Source organism: Ahaetulla prasina, chromosome 1 (assembly GCF_028640845.1).
Source record: "Ahaetulla prasina isolate Xishuangbanna chromosome 1, ASM2864084v1, whole genome shotgun sequence".
In the NCBI taxonomy this organism is placed as follows: Eukaryota; Metazoa; Chordata; class Lepidosauria; order Squamata; family Colubridae; genus Ahaetulla; species Ahaetulla prasina.
The window spans coordinates 56,716,791-56,734,699 of NC_080539.1; the positions used below are offsets into that span (position 1 = coordinate 56,716,791).

Below are 17,909 nucleotides of genomic sequence, written 5' to 3' on the forward strand. Positions count from 1 at the left end.
CCTTTTGATTTTTCTTGCCACAGTTGGTAAGTGAAACTGGCCGCCTCATTGACTTTTCTTCTCAGAAAGTCACATGACCCTGGGACACGGCAGCTGTCATGAATATGAATCAGTTGCCGAGGATCCAAATTTTGATCATGTGACCATGGGGATGTTGCAACGGTCATAAGTGTGGAAACGGTCATAAGTCACTCTTTTCAGTACTGTTGTAACTTTGAACGGTCACTAAACGAATGATTATAAGTAAAATGTAGTTAAAATCTGTCAAGATAAGGTATATCTTCCAATATCAGATCTTGCCAAATTTGGGAAGGTCATCCCCTCCAGGGTCATCTTAAGAACATTCAAAACACCTGGCCAAAGATTATTGGAGACAAAAAAAAAATTAGAAGGAATGAGATCTTAAAAGTCTTAAAAGACCTGAGCAAAGCAGTTTTTTCCTTAGCGGCTAATGGTCCCCCCCCACCCCTAAAATCTGTGTGTTGGAGTGCGATGCTTAGATGCTCTGTCTTATCATGTACCTAATGGTATTTTTTTAAATATGACACTCTGAAGAAAGTATGTTATTTTTCTAACTGCAGTGGGAAAACTAACATAGTTTTTTAGTCTTGTAGTCTAATTCATTTTAAATATATATCCTAAAAACACACCTTTGGAACACACTTTCTGGCAAATAGAACAAATTCTCCCATTGTCAAAATAGAGCCACGTGCTGCTCAGAATCTCCTTAAGATGATTTGAATCTGAAGGGCACCCCGTTTAATCTTTTCTGACCCTGCTATTTTCCACTTGTAAATTGCCACCTCCAATGGATGTTGAGACCTGTATTCCTGAAATTCTGCCTGGTGATAATAGCAGGAGCAATTAAAAATGGATCAGGATTCCTGGAAAGAATTAAACCCCTGAAGTTGAAAGCTAGTGCTTGGATTAGAAAACCTCCATCACAACCACCACCATACATTTGCCCAATTGTTCCTTTTTGAAGGAACTTTTTGCCAAGGGAGATTTCTCAAAGTTGGCCAGTAGGTGGCAACCTACCATTAACTGTTTACAATCAGACTCACCTAGCAGTTCCTTATATTATGAGAGAACCCTAGATAAAGAAGAAGCTGTGTTATAATTAATTATAATTGTACTCAACTGCTTTTTCAGCAGTGCAAGTTGCTGAGTGTTTTAGTATTACCATTTATCAGGCTATTCCCTTGATTCCTAATGAAGGTGACTTCATAAACTTTAAGATGATACAAATCGGGCTTTTCCAGGTTTCAAAAAAGAAAAGTTCCCAGAATTTCTGATGAAGAGACAATATTCTTGTAATAGAAAATTGTCTGTCTTTAAATGAAATGTAAAGAAAAAAGGTTGTCAAAGAATCCAAACAAGTTCTTGGAGAATCCAAAGGTTCTGTGGACATGGTTTGAAAATATAAACGACTATCATGCTATTTCCAAAACATAATGCTCTTACCCACCCAAAAGTCAGAATTCATGAATTCAGAGAATGGTGATAATAATAATTAAAATCCCTAATAATAATAAATATAAAAAGTCTGTACAATATAATAAAAACAAAACACACCTGTTCCAATGAAGCAGAATGTCTAAGGAATAATGTAGTTGGGTGAATCTGTTAAGAGGGCAATTGTTAAAACATGGAATCTCGTGCTGCTCTTACTTCTTGGTGCTTTTCTTATTCTTTGCAATAGTGGTCAAAATATGGAATAGAAAGCAGGAAGGATGAAGTGCAATTGGGGCTGCCATTTTCTTCCATTAATAATCAAATGCACAAAGGAAATGAGGAAAAAGAAAGGAGGCAGAAGCTCTAGTTATGCTCAAATAATTAGAGATGGATGCCACTGGAGGTTGTAGAGTGTAGAAGAATAACCACTATCAGAAATGTAAAATTGGGAAGCACATCTTTTGCACGTGGACATTTTAATTCCCAACTACTTCAAGTAGAGTTAGGAAAGATACTGCTATCTGAAAGTTAGAGTCAGTATTATAGACGGATAGATGCTCTGATTTGCTATAAGCACTTCCTAAATAGTAAATTTCTTACCAGTTCACAATATTTCATAGCCCATTAGATGTCCAGATTTCTCAATGTTTGTCATTTGTCATTAAAAACATTTTCTTTTCTTTTTTTATTACTAGACAAATCTTAGGGTAAAGATTAAAAATAAGGTTATCCCCAACTCATGATGCAAATGTTTCACTTCTGTTGAAACATCCTTTTGCTTCTAGCGTCCCCTGGGAACCTTATCAGATATTTGTGCTAAAAAAAACATTAGCCACCTGCCCTGCGCTTTGTAATATCAGCAACCAACCTTTTTATCTTTTGGTTAATGTGCCTTGGTATTTTGAAAGGGGGAGGAGGGGGAGCAGGGAAAGCAGAGGGAAAAATTCCAGCAACAGATTTGATTTGCAGGGACAAAAATTTTGAGCAAATGCCAAGCTAGCAGGGGGGCCATTATTCTGTCTAAAAATAAGTTTGAAAAAAGAAACATACAGACACAAACCTTTTAAATCAACATGTTTTTGTCTAATTGAGGAGAAAGCAAGAAAGATTCAGTTTGAAATTCAAATGATCACCTTCTGTTAGGGACATTTTTTTCCCTTGCCAAATTTATGATCTTAGATTTTAAAGAATAACTGCTGCTGAAATGAGGAAAATGTAAGTAGTACATGGTAGTTCACAAAGTATAAAGTAGGCATTAAAGGGAATGTGTAAAAATTAGCCATAATGTCTTTTTAAACTGCAAAAGGTAAGAATCACATACGGAATATAGGAACTGATTAATAGAACAATTTCATTCAATGTAGAGTTTACTGTCAGTAATGTATGAACATACAACGTTCTGACCCATTTAATTCCATGTTTTCTGTTCAAAGATTAGGTTACATGAGTGCTCTATAAATGTTTTAAAATATAACTTGCACCATACAGTGCTATTGATCATGGAAGATACCAGTTATGCAATTCTGGTTTATTTTGGTTGGCAGAATGGTCCAGGGTTTTAAGCCTTTTGTATCTGCCAGCTAATCCTTTTAGATTAGGATCTCCAATGTAATCATTTCAGATTGCATGATACCTGAGATCTGCCTGCAAAAACAACTGCATGAATTAACTGAGAGTCTTCCAATGAGTCTTCCATTTCCAGTTCTACCTGATTTCCCGCTTCCCTGCCATTTGACTGAAGAAAATTTGAATATCTGCAGTTTGCTTCCACAAATGCAGAATGGTGGAATAGTTGTTTTTTTTTTGTCAGATCAGATGATTTTTCACTCCTTATGTTTATAAACTGATCCATCTTGCTAATATCAGTCTCTGGCTTTCTGAAAGCTCTTGAAGAACATTTTGATAAAAATATTTAGGACTTGTTGCTGTTGAGCAACACTCAACTGTCTCATTATCACACATTATTTCAGCTTGTGCATTTGAATATTTCTGAGGAAAGGGCATTATAGAAAAAAATAATCATAACGAATAAGGAAGCTTGGTGAAGCACTGAAGCTTTCTGTGATACTTGGGAGTCCCCAAAGATCAATTGTGAATGCAGAGTTCTAATCTACCTTATGTTCTCAATGAATAAGCAAATGATTTTGTTTGAAAAAGTTTGAAAACAATATGATCAACAGAACACCCCTTATGGTTATCTCCAAGATAACAAGAGTAAAGTTCAGCTTATACTTGTCAGTGACACCCATAATTCTCAAAGGAATCTCTTCCATTAGACCATGAGATCTAAACATCATTCTGTGTACATATTGGGTGTGTATGGGAGAAAATTAGTTCCTTGTCCATATAATTAAGAAAGAAGTGAGACTAAGCGTGATTGTTTACCACACTCGATGGAACTAAAAAACTTGTCCACTCTTTATTAGTAGATGGCTTAGAGAAGGTTTAAGATTAAACTTTGTCTTGGAGGTAGCTACAAGAAAAAAACAACACATTTCCATTTTCTTAAAGCTTATATTATTTTAAATGAAATGTATAAATATTGCCTTAATTCTTTAAAGAAAACCCAATATGGAGGTTACTATAAATCTTTTAATGGTTAGAACTAGCTGTTAAAAAGAATCATTATCACCATCATTTTAGCCTTTGTCTATCCACTGCAGGATGAAAGCCTGTTCTGAATGTTTCCAACCAATACAGTCCTGAGCTTTCTTTTGCTAATTGGGCCCGCAATACTTGCTGGTGTGGTAGATCCATCTTGTTTTAGGTCTTTTTCGGACACTTTTTATTAAGTGGAATCCATTGGTTCCACTTCCACTTAAGTGGAATCCATTGGTTCTTCTTGGTATGTGACCAGTCCGTTTCCATTTCAATTCTTTTACTCTCTTGATGATATCATACATGTTCATTTGTTCTCTAATCCATGTGCAGATCTTTCTATCTTGTCTTGTAATGCCGAGTATATATCTTTCCATGGCTTTTTTGTGCCACATATTTTGTCCAATTCAGAAAGAAAAAGAAGCTTTAAGAAACATGGTTTGTTGCGACAGTTTAATCAGTGTTGTAATAAATGCCTTAGGACAATTTTAGTATGATAGGACAGTAAAATAAGCTTAAGTATTAGGATTGTAGACAGAGAAAAAGCGGAAATCCTAATAATGGGATCCATAAAAGTTTGTGCTAATTTATCTTACTATCCAGTTTCATTCTCAAGGCTTTTTTTAAAGAGCCAGAACAGCTTTCTGATATCTCAAACTGCAGATAGTTTTGTGACAATGAAGATTTCACAATAGCATGAAAAGTGTTGCCTCTGTTATTATAACTTTGGTTTTGACGAAAAGAGGAGAAAGTTGGAAGTACACAAACTTAGATGTTGTTTGAATTAGGATTCGTGCACATATACATGCTTCTCCACAAAAATATTAGAATAGAAATATCATTTTAATAAAGAGATTAGATTGACAGGCAGAAACCATTTTTTGTTAGCAGGAATTCTGAAGAAGAATGCCTTTCCTTAGTTTTAACATTTATATTAATGCATAAGTGTCCATCTTTTCTGACAAAAAAGTTAGGGAAGATGTAAATCCTGGAAGATGTAAATTAACAGGGAGATTGTTCTAGATGTGATGAAAGATTTGTTTGAGTTGGTACATATTTTGTATAGATTTGTGCAGCTACACATTTGCATGTAGCCTTTTCTCAGTGAAACTCTCTTGTAAAGGGTAAATTGATTATGCCATAAATATATCATCAGAGTATATGAACTGATATATTGTATAAATAGGATTCTTTCATAAAGAGAAGATTGAGAATTAGTTAAGAAAGAATTATTGCTCAGTGGCTAAATGCATATTCTGGGAGTTGAGCTTCTGATATTTCTAGAACGGCTGGGAAAAATTCCTGCTTGGAATACTTAAGATGTACTGCTTGTCAGAATTCCAGAAAAAACCCCAACTCCAAGTAAAAGTACTGAAGCAAGCATTTTTCAAAGTTTTATTTACTAGAATAGGTAAATTGGCACATCTGGGAAAACTCGAATCTGAGAGGTCTTGGTTTTCCCTCAGTAAATCAAAACCCCCCAAACCATCCCCTCACTCCTCAGTCGATCACATGCTCCGATCACCATCCGTCCCATCCCAAGACAGCACTCTGACTACTCCTTCTCCAGATGCAGGATCGGCCTGACCTTGACCGACAAGAAGAAAGCTATTATGTCTTAAAACAATCCCTCTATTACATCCCCTCTCCTACTTTCCCATACATGAGAAGCTTACATGAGAAGCATGGAAGCTTCTGGCGTAATATGGTTTCCAAAGTTGACACTGTCAGTTAGTGGACAATATTGAGCAGGACAGTCTATTCTTCTGACTTGATATTTTATTTATTTATTAGATTTTTATCCCACCTTTATTACTTTATACGTAACTCAGGATGATGAGTATATATAATACTCCTTCCTATTTTCCTTATAACAACATCTCTGTGAAGAGGGTTGGGTAAAATTAAATGGCGGACCCAAAGTCACCCAGCAAGCTTCATCTTCAGGCTTCAGCTTCGTGCTTCTGGGAGCAATGTGTGACTGCAGCTGTTTCTTCCTTTTTAACTGCTAGTGGGGGTTTGAACTGATTGGGTGGGAGCTTGGCTGTGCTCTGATTGGATGGGGGTGTGTCCTCTTTGGGTGGGGGCTTGGTTGTGCTCAGATTAGTCTGAGCTGCAGGGGGATTTGAGCTGGTGAGCTGCACAGCTGTTGTCCGGCTTCGTGTTCGCGGTCGTGCCACATCTTCACAGTGGGTGTCAGTCTGCTGCATGTATGGATTGGAGGGGTTTGAAATGGCCAATGTTGCAGCTGTGGTCTGGCTTCTGGTCCTTAATCGTGCTTCATGATCAGTGTGGGTTTGGGTCTGCTTTCTGGGTGGATGTGTGGTGGTGACATCCTGTGTGGACCTCGTGAGTGTGGGTCTGGTGTCATTCCTCGTGTTAGGGACACATTTGTCAATAAGGGCAGGTTTCCAAATGGCTGGTAGGCGGGAGGTATCATCTCGTTTGTTCATGCTGTGTGGGCGTTTTTCTATCTCGATGGCTTCTCTGATTATTCTGTTGTTAAAGTGTTCAGTTTTGGCGATAGTTCTGGTCTTTTTAAAGTCAATATCGTGTCCTGTGGCTTTAAGGTGTTGGACCAGGGAAGAAGTTGGTTCCTCTTTTTTGACTGAGTTCTTGTGTTCTTCAATGCGTGCACTTATTCTTCTGTTGGTTTGTCCAATGTATGTGGTGGGGCAGGCGGTGCATGGGATTTCATATACTCCTTGATTTTCTAACTCAATTTTGTCTTTGGGGTTTCCTATATATATATTTGTTTTCTGAGGTTTTCGCGAGTGTTTGTATGTAGGTCTTTGGTTATTCGGGTTTTCTCCCGCGTAAAATTGGAAGTGTCTTGGCGACGTTTGGACGAAGTCTCATTCGTCATCTTCAGGCTTCAGCTTCGTGCTTCTGGGAGCAATGTGTGATTGCAGCTGTTTCTTCCTTTTTAACTGCTAGTTAAAAACTGCTTCCTTTTTAACTAGCAGTTAAAAAGGAAGAAACAGCTGCAATCATACATTGCTCCCAGAAGCACGGTTGAAGCCTGAAGATGACGAATGAGACTTCGCCCAAACGCCGCCAAGACACTTCCAATTTTACGCGAGAAAACCCGAATAACCAAAGACTCATATATATATATATATATATATATATATATATATATATATATATATATATATATATATATATATATATATATATATATATATATATATATATAAATAAAATTCTCTTCTGAATGATCCCTACATAAGTAAAGCAGAGAACTGTTAGAAATACAGTTCTAATAGCAAAGAAAATGGTTTCTTACATTTATAGGCTACCACTTTTTATTATATAAATGTCTTAGCTGATATGAGTGAAATGGCTTCATTATTGAGAATTGGCATTTGGGTAAGATTTATTGCAATATTAAAACTTTTTGATGGTTGGAACGGGAAGAGCTTTTTCGCTATGTAGAATTACATTAGCTAGTTGGGCTTTAAATGTATTTTGCAATCTATCTTTTTCTTATTTTTCTCTCTGTGATGTATTACTGAGAGTAAAGGTTGCTTTATTGATGTGATATACAAAGGTTATTATATCAATATGTTGCAGAGAAAATGCAAGCGAAGGAGAGTGCAGAGGAAAAATTTATCTGAAGCTTTTCCCAATAAGTGGTGCCATGGTATTCTGAAGTGGGTATCTCCATCCCACTCACTACTAAAAACATTGCGATGGCTGTTTGTTTTTCTTCAGCCATTCACCTCAGCAGTACCAATGGCCAGCAAACTAACTTTGTGCACATTGGACTCAGATGCCTTCTTTCAGACTAGCCACAAAAGGAAGAGGAAAAATTGTTCCTGGGTGAGGGAGAGGACCACCATCCAAACTTCAAATCTACCAGACCATTTAAAAAGTAGAATTTCCACAATTATTTAGGAAAGTCAACCATACCAGATCCAGAATCACCCATAGCTGTTGATTCTCTGATGGCAGTGACACTCTGTATTCATAAAACCTCCATCTAAAGAGACCTGGAGGCAACATCAGAGCCCCAGTATGACTGGAAGCAAACTGGTGGGTTTACTGCTTACTGTACTTTTCCTCAGGAATTCCTAGACCTGTTCACAATTGAAGATGCCATGGTAACATTGGCATTGGAACCCATAGTAGACACAGGATCAGTCAATACTCCCAAACATCCAAAGGAGTACAAAATGGAAATCCCCAAATGCAGAGCAGGCAAAGTGATATTTTTCTAGTCACAAAGGGCTTCCTGGATACTTCAGTCTTTGTCAATCCTTTCCACCAAACAGGTATCTCATCTCATGCTTCCACAGCACAGAGAATTCAAATAGATGGGGACAAAGTAGCCAACATGTCACTTTTGTGATTAATGATAGTCTGAATAGTGTCCATTCTCAGCCAAGGGTTTGCCAGCTTCCACGACCACCAGAAGTCAATTTTGGCTGAAGAACTGGAACATAAGCTATAAATTAAAATATATAAAAATTATATGCTACCTATACCCAAGAATTTGATCTACTCACTGTCAAGTCAAATTGGCAAAAGAACTTCAGTTCACTGGATTTAAGTCTCTGAACATAAAGATTCTAAACTAATGATGCATTTGACCCTGCCTTCGGGCTCCCCCTAGTTATATCCTACACTTTGTAAGGCAATGTAGCTCTTCTATCTGAGGTGAAGCATCCTTTGGCTGGAGGTGAGGGTGGTAGTGTTCACATAAGTGGCCTGTAGAAATAGTTCACAGTAAAAATTAACCCTCCAATAGGATCCCACCCCCATAGCTAGCTCTTGCATATCCCAATATTATAGTGCCCTGGCTCGATTACCATAGATATTGGTGTGCTGGACATTTCATTAAGATCTTGTTTATACAATGGAGATAATCCATCCAGCATTGTTAAAAAAATGGGAGGCAATGATGGATGGCATCAATATTTGCAATTTATGGGGACTAATTGTGCCTTTCTGAATTCCTATCTTATCAAATGCTATTTTGCTTTACGATTTGCCATTCCAAAGCTGGGCAAGGGGGCAATTATCTCTCACAGAAACTGACATCATTTTTGGAAAAGGACCTTCATACTAAATTTAGCAACTATTCTTGATTAAAGAAAATATGTTTCCTTATTGTAAAAACAAAGGAAAAGTAACTGAACATTTTGAGTTTCTTTTCAAGTAGCATAAAGACATTGTGTGTACTTTAGCTAAATTGGTTCTGTATTTTACTCTAACTGAACTTATTTGTTTGGTTCTGGCTTTTCTTTCCTCCAGGAATTTAAGGTGGCATTCTTAGTCCTCAGCCAGTGGCAGCATCTGCTCAACCTTGCTGGGTTTGGAAACTAGAATGGGGCCCACACCACCAGAGAATTCTAGTGCTATGCCCTATAAAGTTTTTTAAAATTAAAAATCGTGGAAAAAGGTTATAGCCAAAAAAATTTATGGATATGTTCATATTGTTACCAGAGTATCCTTAACTTTTTACATGTTTGTCTCTCTGAGAGAAAGGCTGCACCTCAGTCAGTTCATGATTCAAAAGTAGTTCTATCTAGATCCTATACTAATCCTTTAATCATTACACATTACTTACTCTTGATAGATAGGTAGAATGTGGTTGTGTATGAGCGAATTTATCAGTTCTCTAGACTAGCCAACTTCACAATGATATTGTATGGATTCACATTTTATTAAAAGCCAACAAAAACAAAACAAAACATCAAAACAACAATTGTCTAAGGGAATAATCAACTAACTGTCAAGGTTCCAGAAAAACCTCTTCTGCATAAAGAAAACCTAAAGTCTAGTATGGTTTCCAGGCCTGACACTAACTTTCAACATTATCCTTAACTTAAAGGATTAGTCTGCTATGGTATAAGTGGTATAAGTTTGAATGGCTTGTAATTTATTGTGATTAGACTTTAATAAAACCCAATAAAGTATGTACAGTAGTAATGTAAATAGTATAAGGACACTTATGTTTAAATATGTTTTCCCTGCATGCTGTCAGGGTTCCGGCCGATGCCCTAATTAAACCATGAGCCTTGAGCCAAGCTTCAAAAGAAATCTAATTATTTATTAGGAGCTTCATCTTGGCACATTCCAAGTGAAGCCAACTCTGATCCCACATAATTTACGTTCCAGCTCTGACCTGGTTTTCTCCCTCCCCCCAAGGTCTGTCATCAGTCACATTCTCCAACGAAGCAATTTCACGGGTTGTAGAAATCACTCCCCTCCGGCCATTGTGGGTAACTGTGGAGATGGTCTTGACAGAGATATGGCTGGAATGTGCTTTTGATTTGACTGATGTGCTGCCTCGCCGCAGCTGCAGAGTTTGTTTTCCCATCCCCCTTGCCTATGGCAACTCAAGAGCAGGCAAGGGGTGCTTTGCGAGTTGACACATACATTACAACACAAGTAGCACAGATTTAAATGCTTCCTTTTATTTGAATACATCTGCTTTTGTAATATATAGTCAGGAATTTTGATAAAACAGAATTCTAGAATATCTTAGGCGGGAGAGTGCCTTCAAGCCAGTGTTGACTCATGGAGATATCTGGAGAAGTCCTTCCAGTTTTCTTGAAAAGATTTCAAAAGTGGTTTGCCTTGCATCTTTCCTAGGATTGAGAGAGAGTAACTGGTACAAAGTATTCATCCGAGTTCAGCACTAAGGCAATATTAGAATTCATGGTCTCCTGGCTTCTAGCCTAGCCCCTTTAACCACTACACCAAAGTGGCTGTTTAAAAGATCTTATTCTTTTTTTTTAAAAAAGCAAAATGCTATCTAATTAGGTGTTTGGACATTAGCCTTTAGGGTTACAAACACATGCAACTTAGGTAAACAAGAACTTCCTAATTTTTAAAACAGCTTTTTAAATAATGGAATGTATCTGGATGAATGATCACTGCAAGTTCAGAGGTGTTCCTCATAACTATGCAGTAAAATCTTAGGCTGCCTAGACCCACCTAATATTAACATTCATCACAAAGTATGGTGAAGAGATGCCGGGATAGCTCAGGCAATAGAGAAGCCTGTTATTAAAAACACAGAGCCTGCAATTACTGCAGGTTCGAGCCCGGCCCAAGGTTGACTCAGCCTTCCACCCTTTATAAGGTAGGTAAAATGAGGACCCAGATTGTTGGGGGGACAATAAGTTGACTTTGTAAAAAAATATACAAATAGAATGAGACTATTGCCTTATACATTGTAAGCCGTCCTGAGTCTTCGGAGAAGGGCGGGGTATAAATGTAAACAAAAAAAAATAATAAAAAAAAATCATGGTTTAAAATGGATTTGCAATTTGTGCCTAGTAATCAAAGTTATATGACACCTGTCATCTTGGTGGGGATGGTGGAAACATTTTTAGCAGCTTCCTTGTCTTTGAAGGTGTTCTGCATGGTTGACAAGAGGTATTCTTATTACTGGCTTCCTATACTGGAATACTTCCTATTCCTATACTGAAAATTGAATTTCATTCAATTTTATAAAAAATCACTTCTTTAAATTTTATTTACAACTTACTTAAATTTTAATCAAGTGGCTGAAATTTTGACAAAATTAACAAATGTTAAATTGCTTTGCATTTTAATTAATTCTGTGGGTACAATCTAGTGGTTTATCCAACTCATGCAATAAACTATAAGTACTTGCCATGGACAGATATGCCTTCAACAAGGTATTGAGCAAAAAAGTGGGTTTGAGGTTCTCTTTGAACCTCAATATTTTATAATGCTTTTTATTAAATCAATACGTTACTTTAACAGAGTAATAGAATAACAGAGTTGGAAGGGACCTTGGAGATCTTCTAGTTCAACCCCCTACTCTAGTCCAGCCTCCCCCTACTTTGATTCTGGACAGGCCTTGTTAATAAGATCTAAATGTATAAAAAGTTCTAGCGATAAAACAAGTGCTACATTTGTTGGTTTGAGGACTAATATCAGAGAAGGAATATTGTATATTTGTTACCATTGGGTCTTGGGAGTGTAGAAGTTATATCATCTTTATACACCTTTATATACCATTGTTATATACTTTGGCATGACCATGAGCTGCCAAATCCTTTAAAGCTTTGCAACATTACGAATATAGTGTTGCTTGCAAAGCCTATCCTGCTTCCTTGAATCATAGGTGCATCATAGAGAAAGCTCAATCTCATCATGGAAGCTTCTACAGTTCAGCCCCTGTGCTGTATCAGCACCCAAAGGTTCAATGCTCAAAGAAATTCCATTCCTCATCTCTTTCTGATTCCACTTCAGGCAAAATTTGCCAGAAATCCATTACAATAGCCATGTTTTTTCTTTTAATTTATAGTCTACCCCACCCTAAAAACAACAGCACTTAAAGATAAAAGGCTCTCATTATAGTACTAGATGCACTACATGCTACATTGCTGAGAGATAATTACTTTCTCAAGGCTACTCAGTGAATTCTATAATCCTGTCCTTTCACTAAAATAGGAGGTATGGCTACCTTTTTTGATCTCCAGACCTCCAGATATAAATGCCCAGAAAAACAGCTTGCATAATTCCTTGCCCTGGAGGGCACCAGTTTGGGGACAATTGCTCTAGAAGCAGATTCCTGTTTCCTACATGAAAAGGAGACCTATCTCCTTTAAGAAGGAAAATGGCAGGTCCTGACTCTGGAATTCCTTCCCTGAATACACCAAAGTGAATGAGAAATACCAACCTGTGTGCTTTGACTGAAATTGCTGTGCCTGTTAACGGTGTTTCCATTGTCACCATTGTGACTTGTTTTAAGTTTTGTCATTTTGTATGCTGTTGTTAGCGTGTTTTATTTTTCTTTGGGATTATTAGGAATTGTTTTAATTTAGCCAATTAGATTGCTCCTTCAGCCAAGTGAGGGTGGTGATAGTGACTGGAAGCATGCATACTTAGCTATGGCTTTTTTATCAACAATTTGTTGAAAAAGCCACAATCATTGGCTACAGGTTTTAGAAACCACAATGGTTGATTCATGCAAATGTTAAGCTCAAACTATTTATAGTTTAGCATGATGGGTGAACTCAGCAGTTGTATTGTGTTTAGATAGAGGATAAACATTTGACAGTCCTGATTGCCTAGTGATGTCTAGATAATTGGGGAAAGATGTTCTGTTATGGTCTGAGCCTTCTCGCAAATGTAAGTTTGAAAGGGTATTTGATGTTTAAATTTTAACTGCGTTCACCTTTCATTCAGAAGTTGGTGTTGTTTTTGAAGAAACGGAGGCCTGCGACTGGTGGAGTTTGGGTGCCCTTCTCTTTGAACTCCTTACTGGAACGGTAGGGTGTACCTCTAAAGAAAAAAATATGCCATGTCCTGAATCCTACAGAAAGTTAGGGAATTGGTTCTAAATTGTAAATAGCCAAAGGCAGCTAAGAGATACAGAAAAAGTAATTTTGCTCCCATCTAGTAGACATCAGGAGTTTTGCAGCCTAGAGAGCTTAGTAATGTCATACTATAGAGTAACAAAAATATAAGATAGAAACTTTCATATTGTAAGAAAAAACTTCAGAACAATTGAAGATACTACTTTTTATTTGTGTATTTATTGCCCACCTTTATTATTTTTACAAATAACTAAAGATAATGAGTTATTCATAAAACACCTTTCTCCTCCTATTTGGCTCACAATAGCAATTCTATGAGGTGAGTTGGGCTGAGAGAGAGCGATTGACCCAAAGTTACCCAGCTAGCTTTCATGGCTAAGACGGGACTTGAATTCATGGTCTCCCACGTTTTGGTGCCTTAACTACTAGACCAAACTGGCACTCAACAGCATACATCATTTGTTGAATAAACCACAGATGGCCAGGTACTTACAATATGCTAAGCCATAAACAATAGCCTATACTACATTACTAGTTCCCACTCAGTGTTTCAAACTGAAACTGAACATCTTATGACTTAGCATGGTGATTAACCCAGACACTGAATATGTATTTTTCTTACAAGGAAAAAAACTAAAGCTATCAATAGGGCATGCTGTTGGGATTTAGAGTACATAATGTGTAACAATAATAGATGTTAAAGAAGTATTCCCTTTGAAATGTAACATTGAGGAACAAGAAGTAATTAACAACGAATGCAAGTTGCTGGGGTACCCTGTGGAAATGAATTTATGAAAAAGATGTATCTTATTTCACTGTTCCTTATTTGAATAGAACAGATATTTAACGTTTTGTATTTGGCCCATCTTTATAGCTCTTCAGGAAGATAAACTAAGATGCAAAGGGAATTTTTTTTAACAACAATTAATTAGCCTACCACTAGTATGCTACGGCCCAGAGGTTGGGGAACCCTGCTTTAGAGAACATCATTTTCTATCAGAAGAAGCAAAGAGGAAGAAGCCAATAAGCCCCTCCTTCCAACAAAAAGACATGCCTTTTTCCTACATAATTTAACCCTTTCACCTGGCTGGAGGAAGGGAGGTGAAATTGGGGAGAAAGATTGATTTGTTGAACAAAAAAATGTGGTCCTAGGTTGAATTCTTCAACTCCCAGAATTCCCCAGCCGGCCATGGGAGTTGAAGTCCACAAATCTTAAAGGTGCCAAGGTTGGATACCCCTGTCCTAACGTGTTTCTGAATTATTTCCTATTGCTAGCCTTGGTGAATGTTGAAATACAATTTCCACTATCCCTGAAGTTGATGAGAATTAGGGTGGGTTATGCTGTATAAAAGAGCATAATTAAAAGCTAAGGCTCACAATGAACAAAGGCTAGCGACAAAAGTAAAAAATAACAAAAAAAGCTTCTTCCAACATGTTAAAAACAAGAAAAAAGTCAAGGAAACAATTGGCCCATTGCTGGGAGAAAGTGGCATGAAGATGACAAGCAACAGGGAGAAAGCAGATCTACTTAACTCATATTTTGCATCTGTCTTTACACAAAAGGAAAAAACAATCCAACCTATCAAAAACAGCACTACAAAAAACAGATTAGAAACACAAGTTAAAATAGGGAAGAAAATGGTAAGTGAACACCTGTCTACCCTAGACGAGTTCAAATCACCAGGACCGGATGGATTACACCCCAAGGTTCTGAAGGAACTGGCAGACGTGATCTCAGAACCACTGAACTATATCTTTCAAAGATCCTGGAGCACAGGGGAGCTGCCAGAGGACTGGAAAAGAGCTGATGTAGTTCCCATCTTCAAAAAGGAAAAACAGATCCAGGAAACTACAGACCTATCAGTCTGACCTCAATACCGGGAAGATTCTGGAAAAGATAATCAAGCAACGAATCACCGAACACCTAGAAGCAAACAAAGTAATAACCAAAAGCCAACATGGGTTTGTCAAAACAGATCATGCCAGACTAATCTTATCGCATTCTTTGACAAAATGACAAAATTAGTAGACCAGAGGAATGCTGTTGATATAATTTACTTGGACTTCAGTAAAGCATTTGATAAAGTAGACCATAACCTACTACTAGATAAAGTAGAAAATGTGGGTTAGACAGCACCACCACCAGATGGATTCGTAACTGGCTGACCAACCGCACTCAACGTGTAGTCCTCAACGGAACTACATCCACATGGAGGAAGTATGCAGTGGAGTACCCCAAGGCTCTGTTTTAGGCCCAGTACTCTTCAACATCTTCATCAATGACTTGGACGAGGGATAGATGGGGAACTCATCAAATTTGCAGATGACACCAAGCTGGCAGGAATAGCCAACACTCCAGAAGATAGGCTCAAGTTACAGAAAGATCTTGACAGACTTGAACATTGGGCGCTATCTAACAAAATGAAATTCAACAGTGAAAAAGTAAGGTTCTACATTTAGGCCAAAAACAAAATGCACCAGTACCGTATATGTGGTACCTTGCTCAATAGTAGTACCTGTGAGAGGGATCTTGGAGTCCTAGTGGATAACCATTTAGATATGAGCCAGCAGTGTGCAGCAGCTGTTAAAAAGCCAACACAGTTCTGGGCTGCATAAACAGAGGATAGAATCAAGATCACGTGAAGTGTTAGTACCACTTTATAATGCCTTGGTAAGGCCACACTTGGAATATTGCATCCAGTTTTGGTGCCACGATGTAAAAAGATGTTGAGACTCTAGAAAGAGTGCAGAGAAGAGCAACAAAGATGATTAGGGACTGGAGGATAAAACATATGAAGAACGGTTGCAGGAACTGGGTATGTCTAGTTTAACAAAAGAAGGACTAGGGAGACATGATAGCTGTGTTCCAATATCTTAGGGGCTGCCACAAAGAAGAGGGAGTCAGGCTGTTCACCAAAGCACCTGAGGGTAGAACAAGAAGCAATGGGTGGAAACTGGTCAAAGAAAGAAGCAACTTAGAACTAAGGAGAAATTTCCTGACAGTTAGAACAATTAATAAGTGGAACGACTTGCTTTCAGAAGTTGTGAATGCTCCAACACTGGAAATTTTTAAGAAAATGTTGGATAACCATCTGACTGAGATGGTGTAGGGTTTCCTGCCTGGGCAGGGGGTTGGACTAGAAGGCCTCCAAGGTCCCTTCCAACTCTGATGTTATGTTATGTTATGTTATAATTAGGCTGGGTAACCTGCCTGAGAAATGGAGCGGAGGTTCGTACCTCCTTGATCCTCATGCCCCCCCCCTTCACATTTTCAGAACACCTTTAGGAACAACCTATCAGCTTGTTTTCCAGATTTTTTTGCAGTGGAAATGGATAGTATGTGTATGCACAATGCAAAATAACTCTACTTACAATTTTTGGTGAGGAGATACCCACTGTAATTGCTTTGTGTTTTAATGAGATTTTTTTTGTTCCATTATTGTTAGGCTTTTTCACAGAGGTCATAATTACCTGTCTGAATCCATATACCTTAGCTTGTACCTCCATTTCCCCCCATCTCACTACAGCAATGAGATTTTAGGCATGCATAATGAATATTCAAAAAGCGAAGCTCCCAAAACAATGCAAGCCTGCACTGTTCTGTTCTGCTGATAATCAGTTCTATTACACCTGATTAACTAGCTCAACTAGTTGAACTACAAGTTCCTTCATTTCCAGTCAGAATATCAATCACTTTCTGGTTTAGAATTATGGAAATATTAGCATAAATTGAGGAAGATTACTTTAAGTTTGTGAATATAATAACATGCATTGCCATTCTTTATCATAACATGAACTTTAATATGATGCATTTATTGTTGGTTTGCCATAGACTCTCTTGGAGTGCCATCCAGCAGGAATAAATACTCATACCTGTTTAAACTTGCCAGATCACATTTCAGAAGAAGCCAGATCACTCCTTCAACAGGTAAATTCTTGATGAATGTGTATAAATGTTGTACTCCTTGCTACGGTTAAAATCAAACTAAAGTATGCCATTTATTTTACTGAACATATCAAAAATGTTCCGTTTATTATATTACCAAAATGTAATAAATGGATTTTTTTTTCACACAGTGGAAATGACAGCCTCTTATCACCTTACAGTGTTAATAAAATTAGCTTTGTTCTTTTCATACTTGATGTTGTAAAGCGTTTCCTATCTTTCCTATTTATCTTTAGAAGCTTTTATAAAAGATTTGGGAGTAATGTTTAATTCAACGTCTGAAAATGTACTAATAGGATTGTGGTTTATCTTAGTGTCCCCAGTAGCTACATCTTCTTAGCAGTAAAATTCTGTGTACTATAAAGAAACTAAACTATTAATGTGCAGGCTAGAAAAGTCATACAGTTATACCATTCTAAAAAATAGCCATTTTTGTCAGGAAAACATGAATGAACACTGATCTTAATTATTTCATTTTGGAAAGGAGGAAAGGAATCATAGAGAAGTATAAAAGACCTATTTACCGATTGTCACCAAATACAGCTTGGGCACAAAATTGCTGCAAAAAACCATTGATTTATCTTTAATTATTTCTCCTGACA

At 37.4% G+C, this 17,909-nt stretch overlaps 1 protein-coding gene across 7 annotated transcripts in view; it reads left to right on the forward strand.

Annotated features, from left to right (window-relative positions):
* Window positions 1-17,909, forward strand: part of RPS6KC1 (ribosomal protein S6 kinase C1) — a 103,701-nt gene that overhangs the window by 78,565 nt on the left and 7,227 nt on the right. For 6 of the 7 annotated variants that reach the window (XM_058165375.1, XM_058165377.1, XM_058165376.1 and 3 more), the window contains 2 exons: window positions 13,231-13,313; window positions 17,194-17,289. In XM_058165375.1, coding sequence (XP_058021358.1) covers window positions 13,231-13,313; window positions 17,194-17,289 — 179 coding nt within the window. The remainder of the gene's footprint in view (window positions 1-13,230; window positions 13,314-17,193; window positions 17,290-17,909) is intronic. The other variant, XM_058165378.1, reaches the window with a different exon arrangement.